Source organism: Bos indicus x Bos taurus, chromosome 14 (genome assembly GCF_003369695.1).
Source record: "Bos indicus x Bos taurus breed Angus x Brahman F1 hybrid chromosome 14, Bos_hybrid_MaternalHap_v2.0, whole genome shotgun sequence".
Taxonomy (NCBI): Eukaryota; Metazoa; Chordata; class Mammalia; order Artiodactyla; family Bovidae; genus Bos; species Bos indicus x Bos taurus.
In genome coordinates, this window is record NC_040089.1 from 81,979,359 (window position 1) to 81,992,727 (window position 13,369).

The 13,369-nt window shown below is 39.5% G+C and overlaps 2 protein-coding genes across 5 annotated transcripts in view; one reads left to right on the forward strand and one right to left on the reverse strand.

Moving 5' to 3' along the window:
• MRPL13 (mitochondrial ribosomal protein L13) overlaps positions 1–625 on the reverse strand; it is a 40,883-nt gene extending 40,258 nt beyond the window's left edge. The window contains exon 1 of the mRNA XM_027561705.1: positions 519–625. Coding sequence (XP_027417506.1) covers positions 519–545 — 27 coding nt within the window. The 5' untranslated portion in view covers positions 546–625. The remainder of the gene's footprint in view (positions 1–518) is intronic.
• Positions 626–691: 66 nt separating this feature from the next.
• Positions 692–13,369, forward strand: part of MTBP (MDM2 binding protein) — a 77,877-nt gene continuing 65,199 nt past the window's right edge. Inside the window, exons 1-7 of one of the 4 annotated variants that reach the window (XM_027561701.1) lie at positions 692–782; positions 1,817–1,897; positions 7,535–7,608; positions 7,704–7,855; positions 9,630–9,688; positions 11,255–11,399; positions 12,449–12,566. In XM_027561701.1, coding sequence (XP_027417502.1) covers positions 11,263–11,399; positions 12,449–12,566 — 255 coding nt within the window. In that variant the 5' untranslated portion in view covers positions 692–782; positions 1,817–1,897; positions 7,535–7,608; ... (1 more) ...; positions 9,630–9,688; positions 11,255–11,262. Of the gene's footprint in view, positions 783–847; positions 1,019–1,816; positions 1,898–7,534; positions 7,609–7,703; positions 7,856–9,629; positions 9,689–11,254; positions 11,400–12,448; positions 12,567–13,369 lie in introns of those variants that run through there. The other 3 variants (XM_027561700.1, XM_027561702.1, XM_027561703.1) reach the window with 3 other exon arrangements.

Consider the following 13,369-nt stretch of genomic DNA (forward strand, 5'->3'; position numbering starts at 1 on the left):
GCGACCCTATGAACTGTAGCCCACCAGGCTCCTCTGTCCCTGGGATTCTCCAGGCAAGAACACTGGAGTGGGTTGCCATTTCCTCCTCCAGGGGATCTTCCCAACCCAGGGATCGAACCTACGTCTCCTGTGTCTCCTCGCATTGGCAGCCTGGTTCTTCAGCAGCTGAGCCACCAGGGAAGCCCAAACCTCAACTCCCCCCACCCCCCAAGGCGGCCCTTATTTTGCTCACTCTTCCAGTAGTCTACAGTGCCCTATGAGATCCATCTTATTAGCTCCCTGACTGTCGCCCTAACACCAATCCGGGGTGAGGGGAGACCAGAAAAGGGCTGCCTGAAAACGCCGAAGTAGGGGCACCGACAGCACTACACGAAGTGGTGGTCAGCTGCGACCCTCGTCTGTGCTTTATCGCGGCATCTCCGGGCCTAGGGGTCTGGCTCCCCATCCGCCTCGGCATCGCCAAGTCTGACTGCCTCCCGCCAGTGAGGAAGCCCGCCACGCCGGGAGTGCAGCCTCACCTGCGGCGCCCTAGACAAACTCGCCATGTTCCCGAGGGGCGGCTCCGCTCTTCCGCCAGGACCCGGGGCCGCTTCGCATCACGGCCCGGAGGGAAACGCGCGGAGCTGCGGGTGATGGTTCCTAGGCCAGCAAGGCTTCGTCTGCTTCTCCGCGTTTCCCACGTCTTTTCCAGTCTTCCCAACACAACCATTCCGTCAGGAAGAGAGCACACGATGCGGTTATTGAGAGAATAGCCCCCGAAAGTCACTCTTCTGCTGGAAAGGGTGCGTAAACCGACGGGGGACGGGCCGTTTCCCGCCGAGCTGAAGAGAGGGCGCCGGAAGTGCTGCAGCAGCGCGGGCGGTTTGGACAGACGCCGTCGCCTGAGGCGGCCGCGAGCGCTGAGGGATGGATCGGTACTTGCTCCTCGCCGTCTGGGGCGAGGGAAAGGCCGCGGCGGCGGCGGGCTCGGGGCGTGGGCCCGAGGCCTCGCGCGTCGAGGGCCCCGGGAGGCCGCCGGGTAAGCGCCGAGCCGAGAAAGCGCGGGAGCGGCTCAAGGGGCGGAGAGGACTTTTGGGACTAGGTTTTTCTGGGGAGGGCTGGGCGGAGGGGCCGCGGGGAGCCGTGACTCCTCCGGCTCGCCTGTAAGGGCTGAGGAAGATGCTGCCCGCACGCAGAACAGGGCCAAGGTTCTGGGTGCCACACGCCCGCGCTCAGAACTTGCAGACACAGTTAAAAAGTTCTCGGGGCCTTGGAAATGGAATTTCTGCTCTTGAGACGTATATGCATTCAATAGGTAGTTCTGCCTCCTGTGTTCCAAGTGCGAGTCAGACGGAAAGCAACAAGATGGAAAGGGCTCTTACTCTCCTGGAGTATTCATCCTAACAGGAGGAGGCATTCCGCACGTGGAATAAGTTAAAAAAACAAGCGACAGATGTAAGACGAATCTGACCGTTTTTGCACTCTTGTTGATGCCCCTATCTGGAATCTGTTGCATTTTATTTAGTTTGTTTTGATGGAGAGGTCTTTTGAGGAGGAAGTATATGTGGCTGTGTACGGAGTACTGTAACAGGATTTCCCATCCCATTGATTTAAAAATGGTTTGGGGGAGGGAGGTTTTGGATTTGCATTAACTGGCAAGCATGTGCAAACCGGGAACTTAGCTATTCTCTCTGCTTGCTTAAGATTTATTATGTTAAACTTTGAACAGAGTAGATCTTTTATGTATCGTATGTTCTGGAGAGGCTGATGGTGAAATTGGAATTGGTCTACGTTGTGTAATTCTTGAGCCCAGCTGAGTTTGAGTTTTCTTTCTCAGACTTAAGAGCAGCAAATGTTTATCATCTCCTGAAAAGAAGCATTACTGCTTCACTTAGTCCAGAAGATAGTACTTTCCCTGGTGAGTACAACATACACCCTTCTTTTCACTGGCATAGCATTTGTATTGAAAATAAATTGAATTAATTTGGTCACATAAGAGTCCCAAAAACATTTGGTTTTTTTTCTTTGTTTGCTTTTGGGGGGATATTAATAACGTCATTTAATATTTTAGCTAAACGTATTTACAGGAAAATATTAGTGCAAAGCTATAATGCATTACCAATTAACACAGAATATATAAATATTTCTATAACAATTTTTATGTAACAGGATTTCTGTGTTATATAAAAATTTCATATAACACAGAAATAATATAAATATTAGACTAATTTAAAACTCCAGTCTCTTATGGCACAGTCCTTTACTTATTGTTACAAGATTTAAAAAAATATATGAATATACATTATTTGTCCATTACTATATTATATTCTCTGTCTTTAAGCTCAACAAGAAGCACTTGTTGACTGGGTGCAAGTCCTTGGGATAGGGAGCTAGCAAAAGAAATACAGGAAAAGCAAAAGGGGAAAATTGCTTTCCTTCATTTACTGATGCTTGGATATCATAAAAGTTGTTATGAAAATTATTTTATATTCTCATCTTGAGCTTTGTTCCCTTTATGAGATTTGCTTGCCATCTTTAGCTTCGTGTAAAATAGAGTAACGTGGCTTTATAAGGAGGATGTATGATTGTGTTCTGAGTACAAATACATTATTAATGTTCTTATAGTCATTTCCTTAACTGTTTTTTTTTTTTTCATTCTTACCTCTTACTAATTCTCTTAAAAGCACTTCATAATTGTCATCTTTTCTCCATTCTTATCTGCTTGAACTTCTTAAAAATCTTTTGACTTTTTTGATCATCCTTTACTTTGGAAATATTTTTTATCCTTTGGTTTCTATTGGCATTATATAATCCATTTATTACTTCTTTGGTCGTTACCCTCTTTTTTTTTCCCTTCCCTTGCTTGGCCTCAGTCTGAGAGTAGAGATGCCAGAACATGTCTGAAAGCTGAAGGGAGTTTCTGGAGGCCTCAAGGAGAGTGCACCTGTTCTCATGACGGAACGCTCTGTTCCTTTCTGTCTTCATTCATCAGAGAACCTGTCTCTTGAGTTTCAACTGTCATCTTTGGGGAATTATTTCTAATATCTATGTGCTTCCCTATCCTGTTTGTCAAATCCCGGTTCAGTTCAGTTCAGTCGCTCAGTTGTGTCCGACTCTTTGCGACCCCATGAATCACAGCACGCCAGGCCTCCCTGTCCATCACCAACTCCCGGAGTTCACTCAGACTCACGTCCATTGAGTCGAGATCCAGCCATCTCATCCTCTGTCATCCTCTTCTCTTGCCCCCAATCCCTCCCAGCATCAGAGTTTTTTCCAATGAGTCAACTCTTCGCATGAGGTGGCCAAAGTACTGGAGTTTCAGCTTTAGCATCATTCCTTCCAAAAAACACCCAGGACCGATTTCCTTTAGGATGGACTGGTTGGATCTCCTTGCAGTCCAAGGGACTCTCAAGAGTCTTCTCCTACACCACAGTTCAAAAGCATCAATTCTTCGGCACTCAGCCTTCTTCACAGTCCAACTCTCACATCCATACATGACCACAGGAAAAACCATAGCCTTGACTAGATGGACCTTTGTTGGCAAAGTAATGTCTCTGCTTTTGAATATGCTATCTAGGTTGGTCATAACTTTCCTTCCAAGGAGTAAGCGTCTTTTAATTTCATGGCTGCAGTCACCATCTGCAGTGATTTTGGAGCCCCAAAAAATAAAGTCAGCCACTGTTTCCACTGTTTCCCCATCTGTTTCCCATGAAGTGATGGGACCGGATGCCATGATCTTCGTTTTCTGAATGTGAGCTTTAAGCCAACATTTTTCACTCTCCACTTTCACTTTCATCAAGAGGCTTTTTAGTTCCTCTTCACTTTCTGCCATAAGGGTGGTGTCATCTGCATATCTGAGGTTATTGATATTTCTCCCAGCAAACTTGATTCCAGCTTGTGTTTCTTCCAGTCCAGCGTTTCTCATGATGTACTCTGCATAGAAGTTAAATAAGCATGGTGACAATATACAGCCTTGACGTACTGCTTTTCCTATTTGGAACCAGTCTGTTGTTCCATGTCCAGTTCTAACTGTTGCTTCCTGACCTGCGTACAAATTTCTCACGAGGCAGATCAGGTGGTCTGGTATTCCCATATCTTGAAGAATTTTCCACAGTTTATTGTGATCCACACAGTCAAAGGCTTTGGCATAGTCAATAAAGCAGAAATTGCCGGGGTCCAGCCCTGGTGGATCCAGGGAAATTCGAAGGGGAGACGGCTTCGGCAAACTGGATACAATAGCTTTAATTAAATATTAATTAGAGATATAAAGAGTAATAGAATAAGGATAGCTCAGCAGGAAAATTCAGCGGAGAAAAGATGCTGAATAACTTGGTTTACTTGGAAAGCTAATAAAATTCCAGGGCAAGGAATTTTTGTCACCTACATAGGCTGCAGGCGTCCTCCCGTTCTCCTGAAAGAGAGGAGACACTAAGGCCTCTCCGGTCAGATCTTAGAAGCCCAGGCATAATTAGTAGGCTTGACGAGCCTCCACGTTCCAGATGGGCATTCAGCCAGAAGGTGAGAGAAAGAATGACCTGGAGAGACCAGTCTTTCGAGGAACTGATCCCATTTTTTATTTTTCCAGGGTCTGTTTTTATACACTGAGATGTTATACAAAAGTCACGTGGGGTCAGCAGTCCTGACTTTTATTAAAGTCGGGTGCTTCATACAAATGTATACAGAGGTCTTAGGGGTGTTACATCATCTTCTAGCCAGGGGGCCTGCTGACAATTTATGGCCCGCTCCTTGTGACAGCGGTCAGTCAACCAGAACACTTATTTTTCCAGAGGTGATTATTCTTAAAACAGACGCCACCTTCCGAAGGCACCAGATTAAGTTACATTCCTATAGGGTGAGGGTGTAGTGGGTTTTAATTAAGGAAAGAATTTGCTTAGCCTAAGGTCTAACGTGATTAATATCGAAGGTTAATACTTATTTCTTCTATATATTCATTAATGTGTATAAGGGCAGGGGATGTGGAGACTTAGCAGCAAACATTGGCTCAACAAATGAAAAACCCTTCACCAATACAATTTCTAATCAGCCCACTATACTTATACTAATAGTTTTCTAACTTCTCTAAAGAACCTGTTTTTAGAAGGTTTAAAGCATCTCGTGCCTCTCACAGTTGGGAGGCTGTGAACAATCACATGTGGCCAGACAAGCCTGTCAGGCAGGCTAGAGAGCCTTCAGAGGAGTTTGTAAGTTGGAACACTCCTGTCATGCCCAGGAATTATTATTAACTGGAGCTGTAAGTTAACTCTTTTTCAGAGAGAGGTTGTAGGGGACAGCCGCCCCTAAAGTCAGAGGTGTAGGTGAGAGCACAAAGCAGTAAAGTAGGCAGACTCTGGTTTTGGGGGTAGATGCTCGAGAATTTCCAGGGGGACTCCTGAGGCTCGATCCCGCCTTGGCGTATGCCGAGCCTCCTTCCTCATGACCTTTGCCACGGGCGGAGTTCCTCACGCTGGCTCCCAGCAAGAAATAGATGTTTTTCTGGAACTCTTGCTTTTTCCATGATCCAGCGGTTGTCGGCAATTTGATCTCTGGTTCCTCTGCCTTTTCTAAAACCAGCTTGAACACCTGGTAGTCCTCATTAATTTTGCAAGTTGGTATAGTTTAAGTCAGTACTACTATTATTACAACAGGATTTTGATGGAAAATGACATGGTCAGTGAAAGACATGTGATTAGTTGCCTGAACGATTGCAAAGTAAAAATATTTTGTAAAAGGTGGATACATGGGACTTCCCTGGTAGTCCAGTGGTTTAGACTTTGCCTTCCAATGCAAGGGGTGTGGGTTCAGTCCCTGGTCAGGAAGCTAACATAAAAAAACCAAGACATAAAACAGATGCAATGTTGTAATTTTAAGTTCAATAAAGACTTAAAAAAAAAGTTGGATACATGTGTCTGGAACTCCAAAGGAGAATGGAGCTGGAGAAAGATTATGGCATCATCAATATATAGATGTCAATTTGAGCCATGAAGAAAGATGGGATTGTTTTGGAGAGTGAGAAGAGCAGAAAATCTTGAAATGAATTCCAAGGAATTCATTTTTGAAAGGATCTGAGCACCAGTTTTTAAAGAAAGATAAGTTTTGCACAGAAAGCAAGTGTTTTCAGGAGAAAGTAGTCAAATGTGTCATTTTTTATTCCTTTCTTAGTCTTTTTTTTTTTTTTTAGAAACACAAATCTATTCAGTGATCAGAGAATGGAGAACTAGGAACTTAGTTTACAAATCAATTTAACGTTGAGCAGGGGTGGGGGAATTAAGGCAAGATTTAAAGGTACGAGTAATGAGGGGAAGGCATTTGTAATGGTTTTGTGGGAAAAGGCGGCATTCTTCCTGGAACTGGGATGCCACCTCTTTTCTGCCCTTGTGTGGTCCTTTGGCATCTTAGTCTTAATGTTGAGAAGTCAAGTACCAATAGGACTAAAAACTTAGATTTAGAAACATGTTAGTCGTTGGTGACTTTGGTGGGTGTAGCTTCAGTGGCATGTTGGAGACAAAAGAACAGATGACATTGGATTTGGGAGGGAATAGAAAAGGTACATAGGAACAGAGACGGTCAAGTGTAGACAGTGCTTTCAGGACGCTTATCTTCCTGGAAAGTAGAGAGAGAGAGTGGGTAACTGAAAAGGGGAGATGAATTTAAAGGTGATTTAAAAAATAATTTGAGAAATACTTGTGCATATTTAGATGTTAACGGGAAGGAAATGGTAGAGAAGGAGAGATCAAAGATGCGGGAAGTCAGCGGCCTGGTGTCCCGGTGGAAGTCCAGGGAGTAGCCTTGGTAGGAAGGGTGGTGCCTCTTACATGTCAACAGGGAAGAATGAGGAAAGGCCTAATGGAAATGCAGGAAGGGTGGTCTGTTTATTACCTAATGGCTTCTATTAAGGAATTAGGGGGTAAAGTCTTGTGGAATTTTGGCAGAAATTGGTAACGAGATACCAATTTGGTAAAAAATTGGTAATAAAATGCACTTAGCATCTTTCTTTGCTAACTTCTATGAGGTAAGCCACAGTTACCATATATCTCCTTCCCCCTCCTTTGAATCCGATTTCTGTACGTTGCTCTAAATTTTCATTGATCTTCTGACTCATACCTGGGGTGACCCTTAATTTCATATCTTCATATAATATTCCAGTCTCTAAGAAGATCATCTCCATTTTAAAGCTATAGTTACTCTTTATTTCCTCTCTCTTAAGTAAGGCTGAACCAAACCTTCATGATCTTTGAGGAGGGAACCATTTTCCCTAAAATGCTTTGCATTTTTTGGTATTATTCAACAGTAATTGAGTGGGTGTATTTTTCAGCATCTTTAGATTTTAAGGTTTGAAATGAAGATTAATAATAATGATGTAGATTTTGAACTGCGATGAACTAAAGCAGAGTCTTCATAGAGAATGAACAATTTTGCTCTTTAGGCAGGTTTTCCTGTTTGAATTTCTGTATTTTATATATATATCAAAGTTGCATAATTCTCTAAGTATACATGCTGTAACATCTGCTTATTTGTGGCATTCTTCTCTTCTAATCAGTATGATTTTGCTTTCAAGCCTGTTCAGTGGGTGGTATACCTGGTTCCAGGAAGTGGTTCTTTGCAGTTCAGGCAATATGTGGATTTTATCAGGTAATATAAATAAGAAAATGGTAACTGGTGAATGTCTTTGTTAATACAAATAATTCCACGAATCCATTACTTAATGCAGTCTTTTGATACGTTAGTTTTGTAGTTCACACTGGGAAGAGATACATTTTGGTGCAGAGAAAGATGACATCGAAGATGTTCTTCAAACAAATACGGAAGAATGTTTGAGTGCTGTTGAGTGTTTTGAGGAAGAAGATAGCAATAGCAGGGAATCATTATCCTTGGCTGAGTATGCTTACATGCGTCCTATAATGTCTTTATAGTATTTGACGTTAGATTGTATTTTAGCCATGAGGGTAAGGATTTGATATGTTAGCAGTTACAGTGAGGGAATTTTACATAATTAAAAATTTCAACTCTTATTTTGGAAGATGGGCAGTTTGGGCCTTTAATTTGAATAAAATTCTTTAAAATGCACAAATTTGTATCTGAAAATGTTTAGCTTCTTAAGCTTACTTATTTGTAGGAGTCATAAAAAGTGATAATTAATGTGTCACTTGCTTGATGTAATATTTCAGGAGCTTGAATAGAAACTTTATTTAAGGTTAGTAGCTGGCATTCACACTGCAGTGTCACTTTCATTTTGCTTTTGAAACTGAAATACATCTCTTCAGTTTGTGTGTGTCTTCAGCGTCTCAGGCACCCTTAAAATCCAGAGCTGCTGAGGGTTATATGGGTGACTGGATTCATGTTTAGATGTTTTGAATTATAGTTTGACAAGTATGGTGATTTAGGTAATGTGAGTTGTGGTCATTATTTTTTTCTTCATGAAGTACACTGTCTCTGGTGGTGGTTTAGTTGCTAAGTAGTGTCCGACTCTTGCGATCCCATGGACTGTAGCCAGCCAGGCTCCTCTGTCCATGGGATTCTCCAGGCAAGAATACTGGAGTGGGTTGCCATTTCCTTCTCCAGGGGATCTTCCCAACCCAGGAATTGAACCCAGGTCTCCTGCTTTGCAGGCAGATTCTTTCCCAACTGAGCTACAAGGGAAGCCCACTAGTCATTTTGGTCTTGTGTAATACTGCATTACAAAAAACTACTTTTGTGTATTTTAATATTCATGTATTATATTTCTATAAATTTTTGCAGACTTCGAGTTTTCCTGTTTTCAAATCATATTTGTTTATACTGATTAATGAGGGGAGACGTAGAAGTTTAGAAAGGGCATTGAAATGGAGGCTGGTAGAAGTGGTCTTGACCTTGGGCCAGTCACTGAACTTCTCTGGTGTTTACTGTTTCATCTGTAAAGTGCTGAGATCCTTTTAGATGATTTCTAAGCTGCCTTCCAGCCTTAGGGCTCTTACCATTCCATGTTTTCTCACCGCTGTCGACGATGGTGAGTGCTAAAATAGTTGTTTCTAGCAAGTGACTTAATAACTATTTCCACAAGAGGGAGCTTGAAAACTGCACTTTACCATAAGATGTCTTAAGTTTTTTAAACAATGGTGAGTTTATAATAAAAGATTCAAGTACCTTTATGCTATATAATAAGCTATTTTGAGAAAAATTCATTATATGGATAAAAGTAATAGATTTTTAATAGATTTTAAAGAATTGAAGGAGAGTGTCATGTTTTCTTGTCATCTGTTTTATGTCATTCAGAGAAAAGCAGTAGCCTTCTTTATGAGACACTTAGGAATATCTTACTTTGTAGGGTTCAGAAGAATGTTTGGGCTACAAGCTATGACTTATATTTAATGTACCAGATATAATTTAGGTGGGTCCCCCCCTGTTACTGTTGTTTGTTTGGGGAGTGTAGCTTAGAACTTGATTCAGGGTTTGGATCCTAGCTTTCATACCTACTACTGATGTGAACTTTAATTGAATTATTTAAAGTGAGGATAAAAATAGTATTAAGAGTATTGCCTCTTGGAATTGTCATGAAGATCATGAGATAATGCTAACATACTTAATATTGTGTCTGGCACAGAGATCCATTTGATTAATATGACCTAATTATGATTGTATATAACTTTTTTTTTCTACTTCCTCTTTTGTTTTAGCCTTTATGAAGAATCTGCAGAAGGTTTGCATCAGTTATCAGACAAGCTTCCTGCTCCTGGTAATACCTTATGGCTACTTTCAGTATTTGTATCTGGTCTTACATTGTGTGTGAATGAGCGATAAACTCAGTCTTTATGCTTGTGTTCTCACTTCTTATTTTTAAATTCAAAATGAAAAATGATTTTTATTTGAAGTTGTGAAAAAAAACATGCTCCACTACTGTAATAAAATACATTGTTGAGATATTAGCTTTCTTGCTTTCATTTACTTAGACAAAAATTAGAACTTATAAAATTAAATACTCATCTGTCTCCTTCTTCAGTTATTACTGAAGAAGAATCTTTCTACTGTCTACCATTGTTTTCCACAATGTTCTTTAGAACACTTGTCCCATGGCAACTCCTGGAGAAAGAAATTCTTTAGCATAGGTCATTTGGGTGAGTCTTCGATGGTGTACAGTCAGCTGTGTCTGTGCTGTTGTATAGAAAGTCATACAGTGGGAGAAGCCCGTGACTCAGTTTTTTTCTGCAGTTCACTTTCTTTTCCTGTAATGGGAAGCGTATTTTATGAAATACTGTATTGTTTATTCTTAAAACTGTATTTTATCTTAAATCTTTCTTAAGATGAATCAATTACTTGATTCATCAAAAATTTGATATACTTTGGCATCCACAAATACTTTTAAAGAGTTTTCTGAATATTTTCGTTATTGGAGTCGGATATTAAGCAGGTATTTGTTGTGTCTGTCATGTATCAGGCATTGTACTGGGAGCTGAGTATGCAGTGATAAGTAAAATATATGTGATTATCATAAAGGGCTTTAGCTCACAATCTAATCCTTATATTCAAGATTGTATTTTAGCATAAAAGATCTTATATGGAAAATAGCTGAATACATCGACAAATAAGCATCAATTTTTTCTATGAAGTTCAAAATATGAAATGTAGAGTTGCTATTTTGGCAAATTGAAATAGTTTCATTGTTATACTTTGGTTTCTGTTTGATTTTGATTTTTCTTATCCTTCAGTAAAATTTATCATTTTATAAAATTTAAAGTTTCATGAAGTTAACCTTCTTTCTCAGGAACCAGTGATATTGTCAGTATAATTGAATCTTCTGAGTGTTTTATTGTTCTTTAAAAAGAGAAATAATTTATTTGAGCATTACAGTTTTACACGAATTCATTCCCTTTTGTGTAACAAAATTAAGTATAGAAGAGCATAATGAATTGCACGTTTTTTTTCCCCTCTGTTCAGAACAACAATAGCGTTGATGATCTCACAAGCAATATATTATTAACCACTGGCACATAATTGGCAAGTGATTATGATATAGTTCATTGTTTTTCTGGCATATGCTAGCTATTTCAAGATAACATGGCTTTAAATCAAGTGATGAACATTTAAAAATTTCAAACTCCTAAAGATGTGTGTTGTTTTGAAGAACTTCAGAAATTAAAGTTAAAATCCTTCTTCATCTTCTAAATAAACATAAAATTCAGTTGTCCAGGATACTGTTTTGAGGCATTTCAGGTCTCACGTCTTTAAAAAGTTAGACTTAATCAACTGTGCTCCAAAATAAAAATGTAAAAAAATTATAAAAATGCCTTTTTTTTTTTTGTAGGTAGAGCAATGATAGATATAATACTGTTGCCTTCTGACAAAGATCCTCCGAAACTGAGAGACTGTTTGCCTACTGTAGGAGCATTAAAACATTTGAAGGAATGGTATTCAGCAAAAATTACTATAGCAGGAGATCATTGTGAAATGTAAGCTATCTGTGCTTTTTATTTTTACAGTTAACTTGGTACCCTGCTTTTAATAGACCCAGCATTTGAAGATTTTTAAAAATGTGAGTTTTATGGGGGTGGCCAAGAAAGCAATATCTTATGGGAAAACTAAAACTTTTTGACCAACCCAATATGTCCCACTGCAATTAGAAATTTTTTTCATTGAGAAGAACTTAGATTTTCCTTATTTCATTCTTTATATTTCTCAGAAGTTTTAGGTTTTTAGTAAATATTATGGATACTGTTTTTGAACCGTTATTGAGCATTATTCTCCAAACACATTGTGTATTTTTAAATAGGTTTGTATTGTCCAGTGAGCACCGCGATAAATGCCATGGGTGTATGGATACACTGGATTTATAACGTCATGGTTTTTTTTTGTTTTATGTGCAATGTAGAAATAAATATATACTGTTGTGTCTTAGACACCTGAGTAAGGATCAACTGTGTATTACAGTTTTGATCCTTAAATAGGTGTTGGATTTGCTCACTTCATGATTTTCTTCATTCAGCAGCTATTGACCACTGTCACTATGCTAAGCACAGCAGTGTATACTGGGGAATTACAAAAGTGAGATTTGGTCTTTTTCATTGAAATACAGGGAGGAACTGGAATGCATATAGTCAGGACAATCTGTCAGTGCTATTAAGGAATTTCATACAGAACTGCTGTGGGAACAGTTTAGGAAAGCAGTTCTTTTGAAGATAAGAATTTAATTCTTTCTGTCTGTATATGTGTGTACATATGTGTGTATCTGACATGTTAAAGCCAGTAAATAACAATAGGAAAATCTATTCATCTATGGCATTAAGGATGATTATTCATAATTCATGGTGATGTTGAGATTAAATGAACATATGCTGGAAACTTCTCCAGAGACTGATTTAATGAATGTTCTATATTAGTAGATAAAAGCAGAAATATAACCTTTACATTTTGCTTATTTAGCTTGTAGTTAACTATAACCATTAAATCTAAGTCAAATTTAAAAGCCTGTATTGAATTATCATGAACTTTTTATTTATAGAAATTATCAGAAAATTGCAGAATACCTTTCTGCTAATACTGTATCTTTTGAAGATCTCAGAAATGCTATTGATTCAAAGGAGCTATGGAGGGGAAAGATTCAGATATGGGAGAGGAAGGTAAGTGGATTTCTGTTATCACAGTTTACAAAGCAGGCCTTTCAACTTTATTTACAACACAGATAATATTAATGAATCCTAGTGAAAACGTACCATTTGAAGATGTCCTGGAAAAACACTTATCTCAATAGAACTTCTTCATTAATAGAAACGTTCTGAATTTATACTTGTACAATAGCCCCTTGGCTTCATGTTGCTACTAGAACTTTCTATGTGATTACTTCAAACACAGAACTGAATTTTTCACTTTATTTAAATTTAAATAGTCTCTACGATTGTTTTGGGCACTGCAATTCTAGAATGTAACATTATTTTAAAACATAGCTTTTAACATTAGTTGAGTTCATGTTTGTCCAAGGTGCTTTATTTCATTGCATGTAAGTTGTATCCACGTTGAAATAAGTATTTCTGGTATTTGATGTATTTCAGTCTATTATGCTTAGTTGCTCAGTTGTATCCAGTTCTCTGGGACTCCATGGACTGTAGCCTGCCAGGCACCTCTGTCCATGGGATTCTCTAGGCGAGAATACTGGAGTGGGTTGCCATTCCTTTCTCCAGGGGATCTTCCTAATAACCCAGGGATCGAACCCCAGTCTCCTGCACTGCAGGCAGATTCTTAACCATTTGAACCATCAAGGACGCCCCTGTGGTTCCAGAGAATGGGCTTAATATACTCTTGTGGGCTAGTGAAAGGCCAAGGAGAGCGTTTCATGAAAAATTCATGTGTAAGTTGAAATACGAATGATGTATACATAAATGGAAGAATTGCATTTTGAGCCGAGGAATCAAAAATGAATTTACAT